This window comes from Gobio gobio, assembly GCF_949357685.1.
Source record: "Gobio gobio genome assembly, chromosome: 7".
Lineage (NCBI taxonomy): Eukaryota > Metazoa > Chordata > Actinopteri > Cypriniformes > Gobionidae > Gobio > Gobio gobio.
The window spans coordinates 3,656,361-3,666,761 of record NC_137103.1 but is presented as its reverse complement, the minus strand read 5'-3'; the positions used below and the strand labels follow the sequence as shown (position 1 = coordinate 3,666,761).

Genomic DNA, 10,401 nt, shown 5'->3' with positions numbered 1-10,401 from the left:
ATGCAGTTGTAATTTTTCTGTGTAAATTATTTCATTTGATTGGTAACAGCCCTATAGTGTTTTATTCTAGTTTAATTTATTGATCAAATTTAAGAATATAAAATTAAAGCTGAAATTAGGAATCGGATTCGCTAACATTAAAACGATACCCAACCCTAGTGATCGGGCAGCTACAGCTAGCAGAACTAGAAGACGATCAGATGAGCGTCTGACTGCTGATTATATAATAACCCAACACACAGATCAACGGCTCATTCTGCTCTCATGAAATGTTTCTCTGTGAGTCTCTTGTTCTTCTAGATCTCTGTTACCTGCAGGAAATGGACGTGATCCTGTGTGTGTGAAAGCTGCTCCAGCTCAGCGTCTCTCCTCCTCAGATCATTGATCTCCTGCTCCAGTCGCTCCAGTCGTCCTTCAGCTCGACTCACTGCAGTCTTTTCCTGATCTCTGATCCGCTGTGTGGCCTCAGAGCGGCTTCTCTCAATGGAGCGGATGAGCTCAGTGAAGATCCTCTCACTGTCCTCCACTGCTGTCTGTGCAGAGCGCTGTTAGGACACACATCACAATCACACAGTGGCTTCAGTGAGTCCTGACTGACACTTCTCAAACTTCTCTTCTTCTCCAGACTCACCTTATGAGCCTCCACAGCCTCTCTCAGCTGCTGAAGATCTTTCTCTCTCTGCTGGATTCTCTGCTGGAACGACCTCTGCGTCTCCTTCAGCCGCTTCTGCAGCACAAACCAATGACAGAGACGCCACTTTATACTGCGCACGCTAGAGCATCATGGGAGATTTTGTTTGGCCTGTGTTTATAATCCATTATAAGGATATTCTTAGTGCATTATAACACATGCATAATGCCTTATAAACAACCTTATGATGTGTTGTGTCATCTCATGAATAATCAGAACAACAGTAATAATACTTACCTATGTGTGGTTATAACTATAAAGATTATGATGATTTATGACACACAATGAAGATGATTTTATCCACTTAAGTTATAATAGATAATAATAATATAATAATATATAATAATATATTGTTTAGACTTTCGCCTGGCTCCTCCCCAAACGGACGAGGCGTTTATACTCGACACGCTCGCCGCTGTGCTATTAAGTTTCACTCACGGTCGAGCTGTTATCACGCAACGCGTCTGCCTATCAAAGATGAAGCATGTCAGCGGTATGAGAACAAATAGATCGTATATAGTATCCAGCTGAACTACCCTTTGCCAGAAGCGACAATCCCCTTGACTACTGGCGCGCGAACGAAGGCCGCTTTCCATTGCTTGCGCGGATTGCACGCAGGTTATTTATCTGCCCCAAGCACCAGCACAAACAGTGACAGACAGACTATTCAGTGCAGCATCTCATGTTCTTAATGAGAACCATTCTGTGATTTTCTGTGCAGTTATTCAAATAATTGTAGATCTTTTTTTGCACAACTGTTAAAAAACTATTTTATTTGATGGAACATAAAACTTGAAGAATAATATTATTTGGTGTTATTATTTATATTTATTGTAAAAAATAAAAATATTTTAGGTTTTGTTATGTAACTTAATAAAAGTTTGATTTTGAGTATTGGTTTGTGTTTATTTTATTTTTTTATTTTCATTTCAGATCCATTAAAGGGTCACTTCAGTGGTTTAGCATTAGGCTTAATTATGGTACTTTCCCCCCTCATATCCCCCTGAGATGAGAGAATTATGCATTTTATTTCTGGAAAAATTCCTCCGATGACGCAAATATTGTCATTTTGCGTCATCGGAGGATTTTTTGGCCAGAGGCTAAAAACTACAGCCAGTAGAAGGAACTGTTCCGCATGTTATCAACCCGCCCATAGGGGAGAGATCTCACTCACAGAATGTAAATGCACTCGCGGCTCGACCTCTGGCATTCATAACCAGAGCGATGCAGAGCAAAGTGAGTGTTTCAACTTTTCAATGAATTCCTATGAAAGTTTAGCTTCCATATGCGATCTGAAAACGCACCAGACTGGCGCTTAACGTTACCTCAGCTCTGCTCAGCTCTTCGTGATGAAGGAAATCTGACACTGCTGCGTCTGTGAAGTGACTCTCGTTCGGCTCACTCACACTTTATTGTTAAAAACTGAACGTGTCTTTTCAATAGTGTATATTCTCTAACTGAACGAAATTATTGTATTATTATGAAGATCAAGAACAGAATTTTCATTTCGGTGCATCACTATATCCCATAGTTTCATATCTTTAACTTTCTCAAGTCTCATATCTTGACATTGTTTCCTTCAAGTAGCTCAGTTACTTTTAAAACAATGTAGCTTTTCCAGTAGCTAACTACTTTTTCCAGCAAGTAGCGGTGCAGCGCGACCAAAAGCTACATGCGGTTTTGTGTTTTGACGAGCCTGCAATGCATTGAAGCAGCACAGTGTTCCCTTTCAAGAGAACTGGAGCTGCGTCACCGCTGTGGGAACGGCTCTGCGTGATTGCGTCCTGAAGCACGTGTGTAACCAGTCCAATAGCAAGACCGAATGTCATAGGCGGGTGACGTCATAGACCCGGAAACTATAAGGAGCCCGTGAACACAAACAGAAACTAGCTTCTGTGCCTTCAGAGCACTCTGTGTAAATCGTTGTCCGTCAGTTCTTGTGTTTTTTTCCCTCTGTATTTCAAGGAATTTTCACCTCATACACAAAAAACATTATACTGACAAAGCAGACACATTTAAGTTAAAATGGCGAGCGAACAACCACAAACCTCTCTTTTCACTAAATGTGTTCATCCCTGCCCACGCTTCATCACGGTGGGGATACACATCAGATGTGTGTTAATGCATGGGAGTGCAGCATGGACAGGTGGCTCTCGAGGGGGCTACAGACCTGCCAACATGTACGCATTTTTCGTACTCGGCACGCATTTTGACCCTTTGGTACGCTTGTACGATTCGCTGCTCTCTATGTACGCATTTTGTTGCATCTCGCATTTCGCCGGTTTCAGGGCAATCTATGACGTTGATGCTGCTGCTGAGCCACAGCGTGTAAGTGGAGTGAAAAGCTTCCGGCCAATCAGAGCGCTTCATTTTAACCCTCCGCTTACATGCCCGCCCCTTCTAGCCAAATGCTTCGCGCCCGCACCGCGTGCATTCGTTTCAATTCAGTGCCTCAAGCAAGCCAGGCAGGCCGGATAAACTGCAGGCTTGCATGCCATGGCTGAACCGCCCCATAGAGATACGCTGTTGGCGGTTACAGCCGCGGATCGGGCGAATAACATGACGAAAAATTATATTTTAATTAAATTCGGGTGGCTGGCGGTTGAACCAATCAAATGAAAAAAATATATACATTGTTAAATATTGTTACAGTGCGTCGCGTCTCGCCACATCCAATGCAGAAAGCATTGCTTTCGTTTGAGGGTGCTCGCACCAGGTGTAGACAAAAAGTTACCTGATTGTGACAGATGGCCGAATTCACATGACACATTATAAATTAGCATTATAATCTGCCATAGCCTACCCTACAGTATCAAAAAGACCAAAGCCCTCTGATGCAGAGTGTCTTAATCTTGTCAGATTTTTTTAAACGCATGTAATATCAGTTTTTTATTAATGTTTCTGTGGCAGCCCTAGTGGCCACGGAGAGTGGCTGAACCTCACTGATATTAAGGAGAAAGATAAGAGTTTTCTGTTAGATGCGCCGCTGTCTCCAGAGGGTCTGTTTGGTGACGCCGTAACCACCGTCACAGACAAAACGAAGGCTGCGCTTTGCGGGTAAGACGGATCTGAGGACCGTCATTATTTCTAGGAAGGCTGCGTCGAAAAGGTCGGTCCCCTCCGAAGGCAGACGGTTTACACCTCAGCATACGGTGCCCGTCTCCCTTCGGTGCCTTCACAGGGTCGATCCGCTAACCCCAATACCGGGGTGTGGAGAGCCCTCACGAATCATCCGAGGATGGTTCGTGCCCTCTGAGGAGGGTCATAGCGCAGTCGGGCCAGTTGTTCCCTGCCGGTTCGCCGCTTCAGGGGGCTGCGCTTGCTGTGCAGAGTACATCGAGAGGCTGGTACCCTTAGTAGATTTTCTGGTAGAGTGGGAGAATCTTGCATATTATAAAGTGGGGGTATGCCATTCAATTCAGGTGTCGTCCTCCCAGTTTCAACAGGGTTCTGCCCACAGTGGTGGGCCCCTAGCAGGCTCTGGTTATGTCTCAAGAAGTACAGACTCTTCTGCTAAAAGAGGCTATAGAAATGGTTCCTCTAGCCAGCAGGGAGTCAGGGTTTTACAGCCAGTACTTCATTGTGCCAAAGAAGGATGGGGGGTTGCGGCCCATTTTAGATCTGCCCGTTCTCAATCGTGCTCAAGTTCAAGATGCTTTCACTCAAACAGATCGTGCCACAGATCAGGTCCGAGGACTGGTTTGTCACGATAGATCTAAAGGATGCATACTTCCATGTATCCATCCTTCCACAGCACAGATAATTCCTGAGGTTCGCTTTCGGGGGAGAAGCGTACCAATATTGGGTTCTTCCGTTCGGTCTAGGATTGTCACTCCGCACCTTCACGAAATGTGTAGATGCAGCTCTGGTTCCCATGCGCATGAAGGGGATTAGAATTCTCAACTACATCGACGACTGGCTGATCCTAGCGCAGTCAGCTCAGATGGCGGTTCAACATTGAGATGTTGTTCTCGCACACATGAGGAAATTATTGGCTGAGACTAAACTCCAAGAAAAGCGTTCTTTTGCCAACTACTTATCTGGGGGTCAGTTGGGATTCGATCACCATGCAGGCTCGCCTATCAAAGCCTCGGGTGGGTTTAATCCTCTCAGCAGTGAAAGGGGTGAAGCTAGACCATCCGCTCACTGTCAAACAGTATCAGAGACTGTTGGGTCTGATGGCAGCAGCGTCCAACGTGATTCCTTGCGGCCTGTTGGACATGAGACCGTTGGAGTGGTGGGAAATCCTTTTTTGCATTATCAAGGTCATGCGGCCATGCCTTCATGCCTTGGTGATGTGGAAACAGCCTTGGTTCTTGGTTCAAGGCCCAGTGTTGGGACCCCGTGTCGTTGAGTCACTCTAACAACGGATGCTTCTCTCACGGGTTGGTGGGCGACCATGAGTGGTCGCTCGGCCCAGGGCCTATGGCAGGACCAACATCGCTCCTGGCACATACATTTTATGGAAATGATTGCGGTGTTTCAGGCCCTGAGACACTTCCTGCCGGAACTCAGGGGCCATCATGTGTTAGTCTGCTCAGACAACACATTGGTGGTCTCTTATATAAACCATCAGGGGGGGTTGAGATCGTGCCTGTTATACAAGCTGGCTCTTCAGATCCTCCTTTTGGCCCAAGAGAAACTGCGCTCAATCAGGGCAGTTTATATCCCGGGGTATTTAAATGTGGAAGCAGACATCCTGCCAAGACAGGGGCCGAGGCCCGGGGAATGGAGACTCCACACCGAGGTGGTGGAGCTCCTGTGGGAGAACTTCGGCAGAGCGGATGTCGATCTGTTCGCATCATCAGAGACCGCTCACTGTCGTCTTTGGTTCTCCCTAATGCATCCAGCTCCCTTGGGACTGGATGCTATGGTACAGGAGTGGCTGAGGCTGTACGCATTTCCCCCGATCGCTCTGCTTCCGGAAGTTCTAGAGAGAGTGCGTCGGGACGGGGCCCGTCTTTTGCTAGTAGCCCCGTTCTGGCCAGCCCGAGTATGGTTCTCGGACATAGTGTCTCTCCTCGACGGCTCTCCTATGGAGATTCCGATTAGGAGGGACCTACTCTCTCAGGCGAGGGGAGCAATCCTGCACCCTCGTCCAGAGCGTTGGAATCTGAGGGGGCCCAGCTAATGAGTTCAGGTCTCTCAACTGAGGTTGTGGAGACCATTCTACAGTCTAGAGCTCTCTCCACAAGGAAACTTTGTGCCTTGAAGTGGAAACTTTTCACTTCATGATGTGGGGACCACCAGTGGGACCCAGTTAACTGCCTGGTGGGTGCATTGCTGGATTTCCTGCAGGAGAGGTTCTCCACAGGGTTAGCTCCCTCCACAATAAAGGTGTATGTGGCGGCCTTAGCAGCTTACCACACTCCTGGCTATTGTTTTACAGTGCTTGTCTTTGGCCCTGTTTGAGTCAATTGAAGAGGTCCCTGAGAAGTTTCTCGCCTTAAAAGCATTATTTTCGCTCACTATCTCGTCTCTTAGAAGAATTGGAGACATTCAAGCTTTGTCTGTGGCACCCTCGTGCTTGGAATTTGCGCCCGGCATGGTTAAGGCTTTCTTATTTCCCAGACCGGGTTATATTCCCAAGGTCCCTACTAATGTTGTGGGACCTGTGATACTGCAGGCCTTTTGTCCTCCTCCCTTTCTGACGTCAGACCAGGAAACACTCAATCTGCTCTGCCTGGTTTGGGCGTTAGATGCTTATGTCCACAGAGCTGCCCTGTGGAGGAAAACTGATCACCTGTTTATGTGGTTTGGCCCACCCTCAAGAGAAGTGGGTGGTCGAGGCCATCACATTTGCTTATGAGGCGGCTTGTCAACCTTCACCTTTGGCTGTACGGGCCCACTCTACTAGAAGTATGGCGGCTTCTAAAGCATTGTTATCAGGGGCATCCCTGCAAGAAGTCTGTGATGCGGCGGGGTGGTCCTCTCCGCACACCTTTGTGAGGTTCTATGAAGTTGACTTCAACACCACCGCTGGAGTTAGGGTGCTTGTTCCGTAGCCAGAATGACGGGTTGGCATCTGGCTCGAATGGGGGCATGGGTATTGTCATTCCCACAGCGGTGACGCAGCGTCTCGTTCCCTATTCAGGGGACTAAGGTTACATACGTGACTCTGCGTAACCGCTGTGGGAATGACAATACCCATGCCCCCATACGAGCCAGATGCCCACCCGTCATTCTGGCTACGGAACAAGCACCCTAACTCCAGGGGTGGCGTTGAGGTCAAAATGACACATTTAATATTTTAAAAATGATTTTATTTACAACACGGAAATGCCTGGAACTCAAGGAAGTGTTGTGACGCATGACACAAAAAATAAAAGACTGACAATAGGGGTGTAACGGTACACAAAACTGACGGTTCGGTACGTACCTCGGTCTTGAAATCACGGTTCGGTACGAGTTCGGTACAGCTGTTTTACAAAATTGCTTTTTATTTATTTTTTATATTTAACTGGTTTACTGAAGAAGAAAAAAAGTGTCTGCCCTTGAATGAATTAAATTATATGTAAAAGTTTATTGAATATATTTCTGTAAATTATATAGGGAGCCCTTACTTGCACATTAATATTAAAGGTTAACAACAGAGCCCAAACTATTAGCCTACATTCAGTGGCTATTTATTTTTAGGTATAATAATCAACACTCAAATAACACATTGTATGCAAACATGTAAACTTCACACAAGGCAGTTTTTGCAATAACTTCTAAATCTAATTATAAAATAGTTTTTTTCTCCAATTCGTTGTTGAAATATAATAATTTATACACAGTGTCTGTCATTTTCATGACAGGTTTATTTAACATGCATGAAATAATCAAGACATCACTAGGTAGAATATAATGAATATAACGGCTAATATAGAGCATATATTTAGTGAAAGAGTTGATTTCTCTAGTGAATAAAATTCTGTGGACACTGAATGTCTGCCTGAGGTAAATGTGATGCTAACGTTACAAGACATTGTTTAGTTTACAAGCAGTTATATTGAGGTCTTTCTGCAGTTGAAACACTGATTTAGTGATTACACCACATATATACATGACAGTAAGTTGTAATGTATCCTCAGCATACCTTCAGATGGTCATTCATGTTTATTCTTTAGTAAGAGATGATCGATCGCCTTCACAGATGATCGCGTGCGCATCGCGCGGCCGCTTGAACTGTGATCAGTGACCAGTCGCGCCACATAGAGCGTCAAAACGGCATTTATCGTTTGAATTTCGTGATAAAATGGACTGAATACTTAATATGTTCGTGTGGGAACTCGGACTGAAGTGAGTTCCGTGCTTAAAACAAGCCGACTGTGAACTGTTAAAGATTGCACCCGGAAACTGTTCGGTAACGTTACACGCGTGCACCGAACCCACCCCCGAAACAAAAACTCTCCGGTTATACGCGATTCACATAAATGACCCAATTGACCAAGAAAACGGCGATTGTTGCCGAAAAGCGACAAGTTTGCAGGTGCGCACAGCGGTGACGCAGCATCTCGTTCCCTATTCAGGGAACTACGGTTACATACGTAACCGAGACGTTTTCTTCTTATTTGATCTCATACTAAAATCGTGCTTTACCGCCATCTATTGTTTCATCGCGCATCTTGTGGCTTTACAGTTCACAGAGAAGAGATCGTCTGATGCTTCTGTAAAGGATGTGTACATATATATATATATATATATAATCTATCCCACCAGTTTTATAAAGAACCTGAAAGATCACTGATGTCGTGTTTGCATCATTGCACTGGCAAAGCATCTGTCAATTGAACAGAAAACAATATTGCGATATAGTTTAGTGCACTTATCCCACGGCAAAGGCTCTGATCTAATAAATAGGTTGCATGGGTTTCAGAATGAAGTGCACTACTCCTGTGTACCCAAGTTTCTTATATTTTGTTCTTGCATTGATGTGACATGACATTTGTAGCGATTTTGCACTTTGACAGTCAGTTTGAGACTACATTTGAGTATTGTATATTTGAATAGTTTACAAAATAAAACTTTACTCTTATCATAATTGTGTTGTTTTAAACCCCACACATTTAACTTAAAACATTCTTCATTAACGGTTATTCAGTTATTTGTAAATATGCAATTTAATTGTAAAAAAAAAAAAAAAAAAATATATATATATATATATATATATATATATATATATATATATATATATATATATATATATATATATATATATATATATATATATATATATTTCAAAGTAGTTTCGATGTAGCTAGCTACATTTTGGTAGTAACTTCTAGTGTATCTAACTACTTTTTCAGAAGGGTAGCTTGACTGTAGTTTAACTTCTTTGATTTATAAGTAGCTTGTCAAACTACAGTTTCAGAGTAGCTTCCCCAACACTGAATTATACTTTATTTATAGATGACGATGATTTATATCACACAATGAAGATGATTTTATCCACTTAAGTTATAATAGATTATATATCCTATAGTTTCATATCTTGAACTTTCTCAAGTCTCATATCTTGACATTGTTTCCTTCAGATCTGCACCGTCTCAAACTACATCTTATGAGTCTTTTACTGCTTAAAGTGACACAAACAAAGTCTTCTCTTAACATCTGTACGCTCAGCGGTGAAAGTCCACTTCCAGCTCCTGTTGACTTCTGCTGACGTCTGCAGTGTGAATGATGTTTCCTGATCATATGGTGCCAGTATAAATAGTGTCAGCATTATTTGATCAGTGTGTGATTTCATACCTGTTTCTCTGTCCTCTGTGCTGCGGCTGATACAGTGTCGTGGTTTTTATGTTCGTCCATCGTACACAGCAGACATATAAACTTCTGGTCAGTGCGGCAGAAAACCTCCAGGAGTTTATCATGAGTTTGGCAGATCATCTCCTGCAGTCGTCCAGTGGCATCGGTCACTTTATGTGGCTTACGGGAGTGAAACTCCTCATGACGGTCAAAATGAGTTTGACAGTAAGACTCCAGACACACCAGACAGGACTTGACGGCTTTGTGTTTTCTTCCAGTACAGACGTCACACTGCACATCTCCAGCTCCAGCATAACAGTCAGCAGGAAGTTTAGTCTTCTTCAGTTTCTCCACCAGTTCAGCCATCATGGTGTTTTTAGCTAAAGCAGGTCTTGGACTGAAGGTCTGTCTGCACTGAGGGCAGCTGTAGACTCTCATCTGATCCTCCTGATCCCAGCAGCCTGTAATACAGCTCTTACAGTAACTGTGTCCACACAAGATGGTCACTGGATCCTTCAGGAGATCCAGACACACTGAACACATCAAATCCTGAGCAAATCTGGCTTCTGCCATTTTACTGAATGAATACAGAGACACAAACACACACCAGCTCGACTACACTTCAGTTTCTCTTTCCCTGAAGTCATGTGATTTCTGCTTCCTGGTTGTGTGTTTGAGTGAGTGTGTCCACAGCTTTAACCAGCAGATGTCCTCAGCACGCTGTGTTTGGAGTGAATCTAGCTCGTGATCTAACACTGAGTTTAGCTGATAGTCAATATAGTGGAATAAAAACACCTTCCCTCAGTTTCACAGACGAGTCTCGTCTCAGACTAAAATGCGTGTTTGAGCTGTTTTAACTGAAAGCATATTTTAACCCCTTAAGTGTCAAAGATCGCGACGGCCCCAGATTACTGTTGTTCAACATTCACTGCTCGTTAAAACATCACACTCTTACTTCATCTGGACAAACTCAGTATCAT

General features: G+C 44.0%; 1 protein-coding gene across 1 annotated transcript in view; it reads right to left on the bottom strand.

The window, feature by feature from the left end:
* The window catches only part of LOC307129436 (tripartite motif-containing protein 16-like), a 21,485-nt gene extending 11,405 nt beyond the window's left edge, over positions 1 to 10,080 (bottom strand). Inside the window, exons 1-3 of the mRNA XM_079821842.1 lie at positions 9,425 to 10,080; positions 632 to 727; positions 312 to 545 (exon numbers count right to left, since the gene is read on the bottom strand). Coding sequence (XP_079677968.1) covers positions 312 to 545; positions 632 to 727; positions 9,425 to 9,994 — 900 coding nt within the window. The 5' untranslated portion in view covers positions 9,995 to 10,080. The remainder of the gene's footprint in view (positions 1 to 311; positions 546 to 631; positions 728 to 9,424) is intronic.
* Between the last annotated feature and the right edge of the window lie 321 nt (positions 10,081 to 10,401).